At 37.3% G+C, this 18,735-nt stretch overlaps 1 protein-coding gene across 5 annotated transcripts in view; it reads right to left on the reverse strand.

The window, feature by feature from the left end:
• The window catches only part of NHSL1 (NHS like 1), a 249,826-nt gene that overhangs the window by 27,445 nt on the left and 203,646 nt on the right, over window positions 1-18,735 (reverse strand). For 4 of the 5 annotated variants that reach the window (XM_047732101.1, XM_047732106.1, XM_047732105.1 and 1 more), the window contains exons 4-5: window positions 8,604-8,796; window positions 4,319-4,450 (exon numbers count right to left, since the gene is read on the reverse strand). In XM_047732101.1, the coding sequence (XP_047588057.1) occupies window positions 4,319-4,450; window positions 8,604-8,796 (325 nt within the window). The remainder of the gene's footprint in view (window positions 1-4,318; window positions 4,451-8,603; window positions 8,797-18,735) is intronic. The other variant, XM_047732102.1, reaches the window with a different exon arrangement.

The following is an 18,735-nucleotide window of genomic DNA, read 5'->3' on the forward strand; positions in this document are numbered from 1 at the left end:
GCTTCTGCCTTCAGCTTAGGTCATGATCCTGGAGTCCCAGGATTGAGCCCCTGCCCCCCACCCCATCGGGCTCTCTGCTCAGCAGGGAGCCTGCTTCCCCTGCCCAACCGCCCCCCCCCCACCCCCCGCCCAGCCTGCCTCTCTGCCTACTTGTGATCTGTGTCTGTCAAATAAATAAAATCTTTAGGGGCGCCTGGGTGGCTCAGTGGGTTAAGCCGCTGCCTTCGGCTCAGGTCATGATCTCAGAGTCCTGGGATCGAGCCCCGCATCGGGCTCTCTGCTCAGCAGGGATCCTGCTTCCTCCTCTCTCTCTGCCTGCCTCTGCCTGCTTGTGATCTCTGTCTGTCAAATAAATAAATAAAATCTTTAAAAATAAATAAATAAATAAATAAATAAAATCTTTAAAACAAAAACAAAAAACAGAAATAATGATTTTTTCTGAAGACCTTTAAAAATATACGTAAAAAATAACTCATATATCATCGATCATAGGGATCACTGAAGTTCCATTCCCAGAACAGAGCCTCTAATATTTTCATAGTACAAAAAGTGTCGCATATTAAAGGACACAAATAAATGGATCTTGACCAGAATTAAATAACAGAAAGAGACTATGAAAAGAGATGTGTAAACAAATATAGACCTCTGAGGTGTTGTTAAAACTCTTAATAGGATGTATCTAATTATAAAATATAGTGTGAAGAAATAATTATATATATTTCTTACTTATTACATAAAACTACAGGGATATTCAATTTTTTTAAAAACATGTAATCAATGAAGACATTGACAATGAAGGCAGATATCTGCAGGTTAGTTAATTTATGGTTTAATATGTGGATTTTTAAAAAAGTTGTGTCTGATCTTATCTTCTTAGTACAAACTATCAATAATTATTCAGAAGGGGATTCCTTTTATTTTATATAAAGATTTTAGTTATTTATTTGACAGAGAGAGAGAAAGAAAGGGGTGGGGGAAGCGTGAGCCGGGGGAGAGGGACAAGCAGACTCCTTGCTGAGCAGGGAGCCCCCCGCTAGGTGAGATCCAGGAACCCTGTGATCATGACCTGAGCCAAAGGCAGAAGCTTCACTGCCTGAGCCACCCAGATGCCCCAAGAAGGGGATTCCTTTAAATGAACTTTTTCTGCTTGGGGAAGAAGTACTGTTCTAGAAGTATCCAAATTATTCAGTAACCAAATATAATTATATAACAACAAAATGATCCTGATTCTAGAAGATGAAAACTCATGAGGGGCTGTTCAAGTACATTTCTATGTACATTTAATAAGAGTAAAAAAAATTATGGAAGGCAACAAATTATAAGCCATAAACTGCTTGAAACAATAAATATCATACCTTGACTTAGCATTATTAAGTGGCTCACCTCTAGAGTCCATTATTTATGGATTTTGAAGTGAAAAGCACATAGAATTAAGCACAATCAGCTCTCTAATTCTGGAAGAATCTCTGGTTAGATTTTTAAAAAAATCCAAATCCCCAACAACTTGGGCAAGTTCTAGTGAATAGTAAGTATCTTTCTTAGTGAATGTCTTTTTTTTTTTTATAATCATTTCTCTTTTTATCTCATTTGTTTGACAAATTCCCTCCATTTTATATCTAGAAAAGTCTAATTTTTACAGAAAATACTAAGTGTTTGTTTTTGAGAATCATTAGTTAGGTAGTACAAAGCTTTGAACCACCAGATAACTTAACAAGTACAAAATATTGGGGAGAACAAGCAAGATCACCCAGTAGTCATAAAATGAAGAAAAATGTATGATCCAAATTTTCTGTTGAATGTTACTGTATTTAAATGTTATTTTCCCTTACTCTATTAATCCTTCCAACTAGCCTCTCTATAAAACTAAAATTGTTGTCTTTTTCTTTTCCCTTCTTTTTCTTTTCTTTTCTTTTTTTTTTTTTAAAGTAGCTCTAACTTAGATACAACTGTCCCACCAGCTAGGATCCAGGTCATGTCATTGACTATGAAATGACATCAACTGTCTCTTGCTTGGCAATCACAATGCAATGATATGGGGAAAGCTATTTTCTTTCCTCTAGCATTACTGGTGTTTCTATATTACATGCAAAAGAGAAATGAACATGGGCCCTGGGGACTCAATCATTGATTTTAAAAATAAAATTATAGAAGACATGATTTACCTAGCTGATCAGATCATTCTAGCAAGGTCAAAGAGGCAACTAAGTTACTGGCTCCATACTGGTTTGTTTGGTAATAAAAGTGATAAAAGTTCCTATCTCTGAAGTTCTAGAAATCCTATTATATATATATATATATATATAGAGAGAGAGAGAGAGAGAGAGAGAGAGAGAGAGAGCGCGCGCGCTGAGGGGCATAGAGAGAGAGAGAGAATTCATGTTGAATACTTGTGTGTATTTATCTCTTTACCTGGGCCTAACTGTTCTTACACTCTTTGCACAAAGCCATCCAAAACCTACCTATTTGGTAGTACAGCCACTAGCATGTAGACTACCTCAAAACATCAACCTTGTTATCTTACAAAGGGTCCATCTTTTTAAAGTCACTCCTTTAGGTTAAAGAACATCCCCTGAAAGACCATTTAAAATACAAATGTTACCTGAATGCTGTAAGATATTAGCCCATTAAGCATCTACTGAACATATGAGTATGTACTAGTTTCTTACATTAGTTATCTGTCACCTAAAGGAGAGAAAAAAAAAAAAAAAATAAAGAGTTTGAAAGAATGAGCAGGACTGGCCCAGATCTGGAAGCAGATGCAGCGGCATGAACCAAAGACAAATTTCATAAATCCTATGGATGAGGTCTTGCCTCTGTTTGTGATAAAACCCTGTATTATGAAATAAGATGGGCACCTGTATGCCATCTGGGTCGCTGGAACTACCTAGAGCAAAAGTAAAGCATCACCATTCTTGTCCCACTGTGGCTTCAGGCTGGAAGGTGGAGCGTACGTACTGCAGAACTGGGCGGCAGTAAGAGGGAATACCAGGTAGAGAAGAGCCTTCTGTCGCTAATACAAGGCATTTAAGCAGGGGTGTTGAGAAAAAAGGCACAGGAACAATGTCGGCAGCTGCAATGCCACCTCAAAGTGCTGTAACGGACAGATCACCATGTTGAGGATAAGCTCATTTTGACTCAAAGACTCCTGGGCACGTTCAGAAATAATTATTCTGAGTTTCTAGACTATAAACTTCAATAGTAAATGAAAGTAAACACATCAGGTGAGAGTAACTATAAGGAAATCACTCCACAGGCAGGCTGAAGAGAAGAAAGAGGCAAATTTCAAAATAGGTAGTATTAAGTTCTCAACAGTAATTATCAAAGCAGCTCTCATGCTAACATATAGTGAACATATAGCACCAGGCACCAAGTGCTTCACCTGTCTAAGTTCATGAATTCCTCAAGCCATCCTGTGACATATGCCCTGTTAGCATCAGCACCCACACTACTTGAATGCAGAAGGAGACTCTGAGAGGTCAAGTAATCAGCTTGAGGCCACCCAGAGAGTAAGTGGCAGGGGCAGGGTTCGAATCCACGCAGCGTGGTGTCAGAGCACCTGCCCCTTACCCAGTATGCTCTCTGCTGCCTTGCAGACATTCCCAAATGGGCCCAATAAAAACCAGAGAGAGGAAGTGAATATAGAAGGAAAGGATTATCCAAAGTATATATAAAGATAAGCAGAAATAATTTGAATACGTGAATTATGAAGTAAATAATCCTTTCCACTAGCCCCCCCAAAAGGGGAAGGTGTCTTTTCTCTGTTTTTATCACAGGTTGGAAAATATTGACCAGAAACCTATGAAATTGTTTCGTTGGAAGCTCTCCTAAGGCACTATCCAACACAAATGACTACTTCTAGTGTACTGGAATTTACTAAATATCCCATACCACTGTCTCTTGGATGACAAAATGCCACCAACACTGTCAGTATGACTAGTGAGTCTATATTCATAATTTGAAGTCCTAGAATGAGTTTTCAGTTTTATGAAAACTTAAGATCGAAATGAAAGGTAAATTTCATTGTGGAAATACCCGGTGTGCAAGGTTCACAGAGATGAGGACATGACTGTACATTTCCATCATCCCAGTTAACAGTTTTCATGTAAGCTCTTCCTGTTCCCTTCTCCAAAATTCAACAAATCATCTGCATGGGATGTTAAGACCTGCACCCAGTGCCTCACTCAGGAGGAGAAGCTGTCCCTCTGGGGACACCACACGGCTATCAGAATGTATTGATCTCATAAGCACGGTAACGAGGTTAGCGTGTAATGCTGAGCAGTAACCAGGGGCAACAGAATACAGTTCTGATGAGCCATACCTAGCTCCTTCTGTATGTTGTCAGGGATTCCTGTAATAGTCTTTCTCCTTTTGACTTTCTTCGGTCGTCTTACCAGAGTGTCTGTGTAAATTAGAGACCGCCGAAGGCTGGCCTGGCGATCGAAATTCTCCCCTAATATAGAGTAGTAGAACAAGCAAAGCAATGTTATTTTCAAGCAAGCCAACACCATGCACTTTCTTCCAGAAGCTGGTTGTAAAATGATAAGAAGGTATTAATAATGATGTTAGCCAGTCATATGATGATGGATGAATGCTGAAGGACAAAAAAAGGAAGGAAAGCACATTATCATCATAAGGCTTTTTTTTTTTTTTTTCATTTCCAGGTGTGTGTCCTTCCAAAGGAAACACCTTGATCTCATTTGCAGACATGCTGGGGTAACAAGGGCCAATCTGTTAATAACACACTTGAAGAGTGATTCTGTGTTATTTTAAAAAAATGGCTCATTTGGAAGTGTTTTACATAGGCCCTCTGGTCACTGAATCTCTCTTAAATCAGCGTACGTGAGACGGCAGTGGGCATATTGGGTTTTGGTTATCTCTTGTCTTATGTCTTGTCCTCTGGAATGATACAAATAACTTATCAAGGATTTCTGGATGAAGAGCTTTTTCTTTCAGTCAGGAAGGCTGACAATTTGGACAGGCTGTGGTTATTGCTATGGTGTGAGATACAACTATCACGACCAATAAAAAGCCTTATAATGATCAAGTACTTTTACCACAATGAGACCCAGTAGCACTGCTGTTATTAAAGCTGAATTGCTTTCTCTGTTTTATAATCACCTTTTACAATTGATCTTAATTCAGACATTTCCCGTAATTTTGCAATCAAACCTAGAATGCCATATCAACAGGACTTTTTTTTTATCTCTACATCGTGAGCTTGTGTGATTAACACACCAATGGGAAACCATAAAATAATACAGTATCAGTTACTGATTGGTCTGCTTTAAATTATTTGCCAGTTTAATTAAATAAACTTCTATACACTGTCTTTGTAAATGGTTATTCTCCTCAAAAAGAGATTTTAAAAAATATATTAGGTACACAAATTATACACTTCCATCACTCTTATGTTGTAAAAAATAAGTATGAAAACATTTACTCTTTTTAGCAATACTGATGCACATTCATAGTGGTACAGTGTACCCTCTATTTAAATAGGAATAAACTGCAAATAGAAACTTATCTAAAGAGAAGATAAAAGATCTGAACAATCAAAACGCAGTTCACCCAGGAAGCAACAAACTTAAATAAATACTGGCAACTTTGAAAATGCCTGCAACTTTGTTCCTAATGGAGAAAACCAGAAAGGACTGAGAGAAGACAGTGAGACACCAGAAGGAGCCAACGCTGTGATAACTGCATCACTACGAGAGCATACATGGTGCTCATAAGGGGCAAGTCAGGACTTCCGTGGTCCATGAGTTCCTATGGCAGAGGAAAACAATTTCCTTGTATCAAGGCATTAAGAAAAGACAAAACATTGATAGTTCCATTTACCCTCTAGTTTTGCTTCCTAAAAAACCAAAAGATAAGGCACCCAAACTCCAAGGAAATTAAGAAACAAACCGTGAGAATGGACATCAAAGATCTATGCCGTTAAAGGCACCAAACTCTCCATCTTGCATCAGGACCTAAAAGGTCTGTCCCTCCTGGTGGACTAAACATTTCTTGAGGGTAGGAATCATGACTCACATACCTTAGCACCCCCTGTGTCACTCAGACACAAAGTAGGTATTTAATAAATACTTGCTGAGAGGAACTAAGTCCCTCCCTTTCATTGAAAAACAGCCTTAGTCATGGTTACTACTTAGAAATAAACGTAGCTAACTCAGACATTAGTACAAAGCCAGTTTGTCAAAACTGCTGAAGCATGTTTACCCCTCTATTTATCTTCCAGGTGGAAGCTTATTATCCCACATGGCAGAATATGAAACCTACGCATAGATACATTTCATTTGAAACACTTTTTTCTCTTCAACTCCTAGAAAATGATAAGTCCCTACAGGACTATGACTAAAGGGATTAAATTGATTTTCCAGCCGGCAGGCTCATTGTGCTAATGTTCTACCTCTATGCCTGGCCGGCTTCACTCTGCATGGGAAACAGTGTATTTATCGACATTTCTTCCCTCTGCCGAACCTGACTGAAAATCAAACTAGACGGTCAATGTTCATCCAAATAAATGAACATATGACAGTTCCCTACGGGAAGCTACATTTTAGTTTCAAAAGTCTTCTAGGGCTTCAGAAATACAACATTTAAGTAGCAGAAGCTATATAACACCTATGTCAATTTGACTGCTGAAAGTGAAAAATTTAAATACAATGCTTCTTTATATCAGAATATGAAAAAAAGCCATCTCTTCATGAAATGTAAGTGTACATATGTGAGCACTTGGATCCAGAAATACATAATTAGGTACTATATTTAATTATTACATTTTGGAAAATGTTAACACGCAAAAGTCAACTGCATTTTGACATAACTCATACTGCTCACTTCTTTATTGTTATTCACCTTTCCTCTGTGATATCTGAACGACTCCTTTTAAATTCTATGTACTTCATATCCACTTACGTCATCAACAGGAGAGAATTAGAGCTCAAAGATATAGCACTGTTTACTGTTTTTACAATGCATTTCATTGCAAATAATTCTTTATTTCTGAAGCTATTGTTACTCCATTTTAAATTTCCTAATCTCAGGATAATACATTTATCCTAATTCCATTAAGGACTGTCATATTTCATAGCACAATCTTATCTTATAATACTACTGCTGAGGCATTTAATCATATATAATGTAATTATGTTTCTGCTGCATTTAATCAATCAAATAATGTAATGCATTTTCTTACAGAAAATATGTGTCCACATATTCCACCAAGCAATAAACACACTTTATTTCTGAAACACAGCTACTTTGAAAAATAATCTTAAAAAGATATGACCTAGGTGCCTGAGAATCACATTCGGAAAGATCAACAATGTTAGTTGCTAAGAAAAATGGAATAAAATACTATGGTATTTCTTTAGGCTTAAGTACAATAGGTATGGAAAAATGTACATGGAATTTAAAATAATTCATGCACTTATTTACTAAATTTCTCTGGGATTCAAAATAGATGTCATTTTTATTCTAAGTGGAAGTTTTAAACGTCTATAAGGTTTTTACAAAATCTGCAATAATTATCAAAATGTAAAAACCTTTCTAACAGTGATCAACAGTGGTACCTTCAGAAGTACAGCAAGGGTGCTATGGGTTTTCATCCTAATTTTTTATGAAAATTCATCCTTACTGGTCACCTGTTTTTTGGGGGTCTGCCCTATAGATCTTGCTCTGTAAGGACTGATAATCAATGATGATTATTAATAATCTGTTTCATTTGAACACCCTATCCAATGTTAACTCTTAACACATCTATTTTATATTTAGTACACCCTCCCGTCAAAACCACTGACCAATCTTTGTGAGCTCTGGAACTGAGAAAGCAGGAAAATTTTGACTTTTAATCTTTTAACAACTCCTTTAAGTTTGTGAAATATTGCCTTGGAGCTTTATGTACCTTGTTATTTGTCCCCTTAAATATCACAGATGATTAAAATCTAAGCATAATATTCTAAAAGAACTTGAATTTCATATTTGGCAATATTCATATTCCAACTTAATATAACATATTCTAAAAATTTTATATTCAGAAGGAACCGATTTTTATTTGAAGAGTGCAGAATTCAAATTTATGGGAATCAAAATATAATTTTGCCTTCCTATTAACTTAAAATTGTTAATTCACTTGATATTATTTTAAGCAATTTTTCCCTTTTTCTACTTAAGACAAAAAGGTAAGAAAATGTATCATTTAGAAATATCACAAAACTGTTATTTCTTCACTTCTATAAATACTATATAAAACAACCCTTTAGAAGGGAAACATGTCATTGTTTTCTTACCCAGGACCATGTTTAGAAGATGTTCTCAAATAAAATATTTAAAGTAAGATATTTTAAGTAATTCAATGAAAAAAAACACACACACACTTTTGATGAATTGCATGGTATCAACCTTTGGTAACACAGTGTTCTAACAAGCAAGAAATATTTCATATGCACGCACAAGTTTTAATATTTGAGGAATTTCATTCAACAAAGAGCAGGAAGCCAGAGTACAGCTATTTACCGCTGATTTATAAATGAGATGCTAAGAGCACGTAACAAACAAAAGCCCAAGTGCGTTTAGAAACCTATCTGCATAGCAAAGCATACCAGTTATGTTAATGGGAACCACATCAGCCTGGACCGTCTGGGCTTGCTGTCGCATCTTCTCTTCTGGTGTTGGCAAGGGAAGTGACTTAGTCCAATTTGTTTGAGTATTAAGGTCAGAGAAGTCACTTGAGGTTGGCATTTTAGGTCTCCTGATGGAAATAAGTCTTTCTTCTTCTGATGAAGAAATAGAACACTACAGGGGGAAAAGGGAAAAGGAAGAAGAGGTATAGCATGTAAACAGCTGGCAGAAACATTTAAAAACACGTTTCTTATTTAAAAAAAATTTTTTTTTAAACTGATTTAAAGCAACCAAACAAAAAGGTCACGTTTAAGAAAGAAGCAATGGTTTGCAAGAAAACTGTTCTTCACCTTAAGCTTGACCAGTTACATATAAACGATTTACACAGTGGCCTTAGTCTCTAAACCATGAGGACTGCAAAAGGTTTTGCTGACCCACAATATCTTTTCAGTTCTTCCCGCTTTTCCTATACTTACTCTGGTCAGAAAGCTTATGGATTTCGTTTACCACAGGAAGCCTAGAGAAACATCATGGCTGTGGCCATCGGTTTCCATTTTTATTAAAAATTTATTTGCGGGACGCCTGGGTGGCTCAGTTGGTTAAGCAGCTGCCTTCGGCTCAGGTCATGATCCCAGCGTCCTGGGATCGAGTCCCACATCGGGCTCCTTGCTCATCAGGGAGCCTGCTTCTCCCTCTGCCTCTGCCTGCCATTCTGTCTGCCTGTGCTTGCTCTCTCTCCCTCTCTCTCTGACAAATAAATAAAAAATCTTTAAAAAAAAAATTTATTTGCTCACAGTAATTTCTATTTCTCAATCTTATTTCTTTTAGGCACTGACCTCAAGGAACACTTCTGAAATCATAAGGCTATTGTTACTCAACTGTGTGTGCTCTTCTGAAACCACTTATATGAAAAAAATCAGTGTGAAATTGTTAAATTCTAAGAAGCTGACTGAAGCTCTCTGCTTTGAGCCTTATCAGAATTCCATGAAAACATTTCTGGCAGGGTCTGTTTTGATACAGATTAACATCCTAACTGGGGAGCCCGTCTTCCATCTTTTTCTTCCCAAACCATCTTAAAAAGCATAAGCAAGAAAGCTGGCAAGCACTTTCTGATCGACTTCACGTGGCTGCTGAGCAGCTGGTTCTTCGACAGAGCAGATCCAAGACCTCAAAAGAAATACAGTGTGCTCACAAACAACGATGACCAAATAAGGGTAACTGGCTTTTGTTGGGAAATGGCAATAACATACAATAAATGTCTAAGAACGGCTCTTCGAGTTGAAAGCATTTCAACTAACTTCCACCTGTGAAAATAAGGCATTTAAAAGAGTTTTACTTTTCCAAGGTTCCCCAGGAGTATCTGTGTCACCAGCACCCAAGTCAGTTCAACACTTCCCTCCCCAAACCACAAAGGGGGCTACCCTCCTCACTTCTTTTTTTTTTTTTAAGAAATATTAGTTTTATTTAACCAGTTTTCACAGCTGAATATTTATTCTATAAAAACTTTACAGATTGTACAGTTTATTATATATATAGTTCAAACTACGGAACGAAAAAGTAGGTCCCACAGATGCAAAACCCTCCTCACTTCTAATACCATAGCTTTGTTTGCCTATATTCGACCAAAGGAAACCATGGTGTACATTCTCTTTTGTAACTTACTTCTTTCATTCAACATCATATTTGTGAGGATTCATCTATCTTTAAAAGGCAGGCATTGATATCTTTCTGGATTTAACGCAAGTTTCTAAGAGGACACTGGTAAGAAATTTATAGAAATGTGTCAGTTAGAAATTTCACTCACTTAGAAGAACACTGTCACCACTGCTTATTACTAATGGATTCATCTTATTGCAAAATATCTGTTTTTATTCTACAACTGCCAGCCCTCCACAAATTTGAAAAAGACTGCAGAAGAGCCAACAGAAATGGTTTCGTGTTGGGGACAGGGTCTAGACTAATAATCTGAAGACTGGAGTCCATTCACTCTATCCTTGTTGGTCAGGTGATCTCCAGGCTATTCCTGAACACTAAAGTTTCCTTTGCTATAGGTTTACCTCCTGAATCCCCCCAAAGAGCTACTCTTAAGACCTCTGGTATCTGTAAAAATGTCTATGACAAATATCATGGAAATGAAGGTAATGGTCATAAAACGTGACTTTAGGAAAGCAAAATCATGAATTGACAAAGTACCCAATTTTTTCTTTTATTGAAAAAACACTACCAATAATAAAGGTGTTGTGGAAATAAATGATATAAAATAAATCATAATTAAACATCTCTATTGTTGACTTTATATTCTTGATACAAAAAACATCTAAAATGATATTCAAGTTTCTTTCCCACCAAAGGAAAATGTGAAATAATATTTGTAATTAAACTGACAAATAAATATAGTCAACTTATGATGAGCATATGTTACTGACATCTGATTATGGTACTAAATTATACCATATCCATTCATGTTTAATCCACTTCTGGGAAAATGGTTACAACTCCTACAGATCCTTGAAAGACAATCAAAGGAATTTTGGGGTCAGCAGCAGTAGCTAAGCCAGAGTCATATAAATACATTACTTCCAGCCTTTTCACACTTGTAACATTCCTGTTAAATTTGACTTATATAAAAAAAAAAAATTGACTTATATATTCTCTACCCTTAAGACACAGACCCACACATACGCATACAAAGCAAATTAAAACTAATTTTATACGAGAATTTCATGAAAGTTTCAGGACACTGAAGACTGAGCCTCTACCTAGTAAACTGGGTTACTTCAATTTTCTGATGTACACAGAGAAGTAATTTTTCAGGTAATCCTGAAATATGGCACAAGCTTTGAAGGCCATGGGAAGCACATCCTAACAGTGAGAAAAGTAAAGCCGCAGCTTCGTGGAGGATAAATAGCAGGGTGACATCCTGCAGAGAGGGTTCCCTTTTCCATGTGACATCTACCAAGGGAGACTGTCTCACAGTCTGTGTGCATCTCAGTGGTGCTCATCAGCCCCAGTAACCTACTTTGCTTTTAGTTGGCTGACAGCATCAGGACTGACAACTGATCACAATGAAACAGTCCTTCGGTTTAGTCTTGCTGCCATGGGATAATCACCAGGGATAGCTCCAGTATGACAACTTTCAAAGGTAATCTGTTCTATAAAGTGATCCCTTAATTTGCAAGAAAATTTCCCAAGCACAGCACAGAATAACGTTATATACAAATGTGACTATTATGCAGTGCTTAAACGTACTAAAGAAAAATTAAAGCCAGGACAGTAATGACTTCCAGAACAATCTGACTCCTATTCCTCCTAGTATTTATAAACACAGCAAGGGGCACAGGAAAAAACCTCCTGCATCTCAACAGCAGAACACATCATAATTACTCCAGTAAGGTGGATATTGTAATGCTCTGGCTTATTACGTTAGTCTCTCAACTGGTCTCCATGCTTCTGTCTATGTTGACTACCCTCCCACTCTAAGTGTATTTCTCAGAGGCCAGGGGACCCTTTTAAAATATAAGTCTGATCATGTTGCTCCTCTGCTCAAGCTCCCGAACATCCTTACTATGACCTTCAAGGCCCTACGTGATCTGCCATTGGCCCTCTGCTATCTCTGACCTGTTGCTATTCTATCCCTTATCCTACTCCAGCCACACCACCCTTTCCATGCACTTTCTTGTATATATCATGTACCCTCCTGCCTGCCTCAGGGCCTTTGCAACTGCTGCTCCCATCTGCTGACGTGCTCTTCCCTTAGACATCTACATCTTATTTTTCTTTGGGTGTTCATTCAAGAGTCCCCTTCTTGTTGAGGTCTTCTTCAGTATCAAATACTTCTTCAGTATCCCTAAAATTTTAACTCCTCCCCAATATTCTGTTTCTCCCCTCTCTGTTCTTTCTCTTTAGCACGTATCACTTGTATCCATAAATTTCAGTTACTCATCTTGTTTATCTCTCCCATGAGAATTTAAGTTCCATGAAGCTTTAAATCAGAACTGCATGGAGAAACCTTGAAGAATTTTCACTAACAAAGGGTCACCATTTAGTAACTGATTGCTACATGCCTTGCTCTGGGTTGCAGGCTTTAAAGAAATTGGTACCTCATTTTCATCTTTAGAGCATTAGCCTCATTTTATAAATAAGGAAATGGAGCAAAGAAGTTTACTTTTGGGAACTACACAAGTGAACAACCAGGATTAGAACCCAGAATTGACCCCTCAAAGTCTCTTAAACAGTGTAAAATATCAACCCGGCAATATTTGCAATCAATTACTGGGTTGTCTGATCCAAAGATAAAAATCTCCATTTGTATCTCTTATTTAAGAACAAACCTTCTGCAAATCTATAAAAGCTCCCACGTGTGGTGTAATAAAAGAAGCACTATTCCCCAGAGTGAAACACTAAGCATCAGCACCCTGGCTCTGTCATCTCGTAGTTGTAGGTTTTGAGCAACTCAAGCTCCCTGTGTTCAGAAGACAGTAACTCCAATAGCTTCACCACACTCCGTATTAATGGAATCCCTCAATATGGACTCAATTATTTTTCTAAACATTGAGTTTAAAGTTGGCTTGCTTTCAGAACTTAAATGCAGTTTTTAGACATGTCCATTGGTCAATAATGTGCATCAATTCCCCATATCTTAGTCCTGGAAGGAATGGAGAGTCACAAATGAACCAAGAAGCCACAATATCTTGCACCAAAATACTTAATTTAGAAAGGGAAGTCACCAGCCACCCCAGCACTTGTTTTGTAGATTTTGGATGCTGCAAACCTGCATTTCAGAGACTACTAGGCTCTGTCTGGAAATCAGACAAGCTCCCACCAGATGGACAGTGGAGCCTGAAATATGATGTCTTTGGCAGCTGGCCAAGTTATCAAAAAGTGAGCTTAACTGTGAATCATAGACTAGCCCAGGCTTCTTTTTCTTTCTTTCTTTCTTTTTCTTTTTTTTTAAATCTGCTATGCTCTTAGAAATTAGAAACTAGAATTATAACCAGAGCTAAATTTAGCACTCATGTAGCAATTATTACATGAAAATACAGAACAGATGAAACTATACAGAGCATTATTTAAGAGAATGTCAACATGTAATCCACTCGTTTTTGTAGGACACTTATTCAGTCTTTGGTGATTTTCTTCCCAGAATTACACCTCTCTTTACTCTTGGTTTTCAAGATTTTAGATGGTTTCATAAGGTGTCAAAACTTCTGCAGTCTTTTTTGGCTTGTGCTTCCTCTACCCTCAGTGTATTCAGACAAAAAAGAATCAGACTTAATTCTGTTCTCTCCTATTTTTCTTTCCCCCTCTGGACCAACAACAACCAAAAAAGAAGGGATGGTAGACATGGATCCACACAGAAACACAGTTCATGGTTCATTCAGCAACTCCCATGACAGCCCAGTAGTGGTGACCATGTCCACATTATTAAGTAACTGTCTTCCTTTTCTCCCCATCGGTGTATTATTCCATTTACTACAAAGCTAGCCCCTTTATCAATGTTACCTATTGAGTTAAAATACTGTGGATTTCAACTCTTACATTAAGTGATCTTTCCCTTAAAATAACAGAAGATACTTAATTAGAACATAAATGTTTAAAATCATTCAGCATTTGTTTTTAATCTTTGAATTTCCATAAATGATATATACAAAGTATGTAACATAACATAATGACTATATCAGAACTTACTACCAACCCATGATTTACATAAAATATTACCAATAACCGCATCTACCTCCATGTTCCTCCTTGCATCCCCCAAGGTAACCCCTCTCCTGAGCTATGCACTAATCATCCCCTGACTTTTTGTGATGTGTGTACAAACAGGTGTAAATTACATGTTTATATTTGCTTTGGCTTTAATAAAAATGGTTTCATTCTCTGTGTTGTGTTCTTATGTTTCTAAGATATAAGAACACTGTTTTTGTGTGAGCCTACAATTCACTCATTTTATGGGCATACATTCCATTCCAATGCCATATTTATCTATTCCCTCTTTTATCGATGAATAATTGGGTTGTAAAAGCTGTTCTTTCTGTCATCTCAACAATTCAGAATGCCCAAAGAGAAAGAGGTGAGGAGAAGAAGGCTGACGTTGCTAACACTCAATTCCCCCATATACTCCCCATGGGAAAGCAGGAGCTCTGGAGACACAGATCTGGATTTGAATCCTGGCTCACTTTTAAGGATGCTGAGGGTGTTCACTGTCATGACTGTGATGGGCTCATGTGTATTAACATACGTCAAAACTTGTTAAATTGTATAATTTAAATATGTGTATTTATTTTACATAAACTGAATCAGTAACACTGATCTAAAAGAGAGATTTCAGTTTCAGTATCTTAAAACTACGTGATCTGAAGCAATGATATCATCTCCCCAAAATATAGTTTCTTCATCTGTGATTGTGTATAATCCAAGCTACCTCTTGTGGCTGCAGTAAGTACTAAATAGATTCACATACAGCATTAAGCCTAGTCTTTGGCTCCTCAACTTCTCCGCATGCTGGCACTTGATTCCATATTGGGAGATGATAGAAATATCAACAAGACAGAAATGCTGTGTCCCCATTTAGAGGGGAAGGCAGAAGTGAAGAGAGCCTTATTCCAGTGTAATGGGATGTTTACAACAAGAGAAACTGGGACAAGTTACTAGAGACACCCTCACTGGTCTGAATGCATAAAGGCCTGGAAAAATGACCGTCCCCAGTCCTCTCATTCTTGCAAGACACAGAGTAACAAGGTGTCCCAAATTGTAGCACACTGAACACATGGAGCTAGCGGACACATCTGTGTTCCCACAGTGCCCTGAAATGACTCACACAGAGATGCCCAGTACAAATGACTGCATCTAGAGGTATCATGGGTTTTTTCCAGACCATAAACCACATGAGGCCAGGTACTATGTGTACGTACTGAGGCCAAGGAGCATGTAAACAGTTTAAAAAAAAAAATCCAAAAATCATGAATGAATGACTATTAGACAAGTCAACAGTAGAATGAAAAATGACAATAGCAGGCATAACGAGAAGGAATTTGGTTCATTTAATAACCTTGCCCTTTTGTTTCACCAACATGGCACAAGGAAAAGGAAATGGAGTATAAAGTAAGAGGCCTTGCACTCATGTCCTCCCTGACGCACCCTAGCCATGTGCTCCTAGGAAAGTAAGTAATTTCATAAATTCTGAGTCTCAGACTTCAGATCACTAAAATGATAGTAATGATTACGAAACACTTCTTTCACAGGAGTTCCCATGGAAAAGGAGATATACTGTGTAAAAAGTTTGGAAAATGTTCTAAAATGTTGTACCGTTATTATAAAGTTAATACTAGTATGACCGCTAGTAGCTCTACTTGGCGATAACCTACAAAGACAAAACCACCAGAATTTTTTTAGTAGTTGCTCAAAACTCTCAAATTCATTGCTTTAGGCAAGAAATTCTATGTGGGTGGAATAAGAGACTGAGGATGACGGGGAGAGTGGCCAAATGTCACTGTCCATGAAGTCATTTTCTTTCAAGTCTTGTTGAAAAATCAAGCAGTTTAATGATACTGTACTAATCATTACTTGAGCATATTCTGTGTGCCAGGCACCAGCGAAGAATTCCATAAACCTCAATTCATTTCAACCTCACCACATCCCTCTCCAAGGTAGGTAAGGTAGCCATGTAATTTACTATCAAAGCCAGAATTCCTTAGAAAGTGAAAGGGGGTGCTCTGAATAATTACACACGCTAGCAGCTGTAAACCAGTCCTGTCCTGAGCAAACCACAACACGGGGCTTATAACTCTTTATAGTGTGGAAACTGAAGCTCATGGAGAGAAGCAATTTACGCAAGACTACTCGGCTTCAACAGGTGGAAAAGCCACCCCAAATCAGTGTTCTCAAGCATCATGTGATATAAGCCTCCCACCTGTGCACTTACAGAGCAAGGCTCCTGTCCTATTGTCTTCTTCAAAGTCCTTCTTTGATTTAAATATGCCTCATCAATGAGGACTAAAACAGAACCTGAGATGCCAGTTCAAAGAATAACAGGAAATGGAAAATCTGGGGTTCTATCAATACTATTAAAGACAACCTTTTATTGCTATAATCCCAGTCTAATTTATGTGTTTGGGGGTTAATTTTACACAAGAGATTGAGTAACCCATGACTGACATCCCTTCTTTTGAGACAATGGGGCCTCTATGAATGTTTCCCTGATGCAGTGAACCTATCATCAAATACAACCTCCAACGATGGCAGTTGAAGAAATGCCCTATCAACTCACAGGAAATGTTTTGCCATCTCTAACTGAACTTCCTTCAAATACCCGAAAAACCTGTTTGGTAGTACCTGGTACACACTGAAAACTGAAAGAAACAAAAACCCTCAAGACTCCACCAGTACTAAAGCAATGACTTACTCTCTGATTTCACAGTTGAGAAAAAAAAAAAAAAGGTATTTTGTGAGATTTCTAAAACCCTTTGCAGACAGCATTTTTCAATCAGCAGGTTTATATATAACTTCTATCACTGGATATGTTAATTATTTTTCTTGTTACACTTTGAAAGATACATATAGGTATCATTAGCAAAACACCATTCCTTACACCAAGAACAGGAGTCCTACTTCGTAAATGTTTTGCATTAGGATAGACTGTAGAATAAATAATTCTCTAGAATAAACACCCAGAACACATGTCCCCTAGGTTTTCTGTACTAATTTAGGTGTTTAGCCTTTACCTTATTAGTAACTCTCATTTTAGAAGAGTGCCTCCATCCTGGGCATGTAATAAATGCTTCATATGGTTGAATGCAAATTAGATGCTTTTCACTCTATATGCTTCTTTCAATGTCAGAGTATTTGTAGCCTAAAGCACTTGTTAAAGTCTATGTAGTCCACTGTTCCCACCATATGGCTTACCAAGGAAAATACAGACTGAAGTATTTCCCCAGAATTTTCCCTCACATCGACGTCTATATTGTCTGTATCTAAAATAACCCCAACTGTCAGAGTGACTTTTAAGAACACGAACTGCACTTAAGGGTCTTGGTTTTAACACGGAAACCATAAACTGCTGGCTGGGAGCCCCTTTTATAGTTACTGGACTCCCATGAGATTTTAAATGCCAACTTGGTCATATACCATAAAGATTTAGGTCTCCTCCTGAACTTTATATTCTTTATTTAACATTCTGTTCCACTGGTCTGTATACCCAGGTTCCACACTGAGTCATTCCTGACTCTTGAATACCTGGTGAGGCCAGTTCTCTTTTCTTAGTGCTCCTCGACCTTACAGCTTTCCTAGCTTTGACCCTTAAGATTCAGCCTCTCTGGTTCAATGTTCTCTCCCTCCTCTTCCCTTCCCCCAAATTAACTCTAAACCATACCAAAATTAAACTAGTCAACTTCTTATTGGTATTGTGTTAATTTTATAAATTAACTTGGACAGAAATGAGTTTTTTGATACTGAGTCCTCTAAGAGCATAAGTCTTTTCATTTATTCAAATCTTGTGTTCTTCTACAGTATTTAAAATTTTTTGCACAAAAATGTTACACTTATTCATTTATCTCTACTTTGTCTGCTAGCACGACTTATGATTTTTCCTACATCTTATAACTTTCTTTTGTAGATATGAAAATTATTGATTTCTATACATCAATTTCATACCTTACTCTGTCACTGAATTCTACTATTGATTGTGGTTTCAAATTTTTATTTTCTGGATTCACCAAGTATACAGACTTACCGTGTACAAAGAATGATAATATCATCTCAGGCTTTCCTATTTTTGAGCCTCTTCTTCTACACCTTTTCTAATCGTTCTGCCTAGTCTTCCCCAATAATAGTGATAGTGAATGTGCTGTCTTATGCCTCACTCTAACAAGAATGGCTCATTAAAAATCATGTTGGATTTGGTGACAATGCAGATACATTTTAACTTTTGAGTATTTACTTGTTCCTATATTATAGGTTTTTTTTTAAATCAAGAATAGCTATTGCATTGTATCAAATACCTTGTCAGTATTTATGGTTTTGACCTGATTTTTCTCTTCAATATGATTGCCATGTGATTAGACTAACCAATACTGAAGATCCTTGCATTATTATTGGGATAAATCCAGGTTGATT

This window comes from Lutra lutra, chromosome 6 (genome assembly GCF_902655055.1).
Source record: "Lutra lutra chromosome 6, mLutLut1.2, whole genome shotgun sequence".
NCBI lineage: Eukaryota > Metazoa > Chordata > Mammalia > Carnivora > Mustelidae > Lutra > Lutra lutra.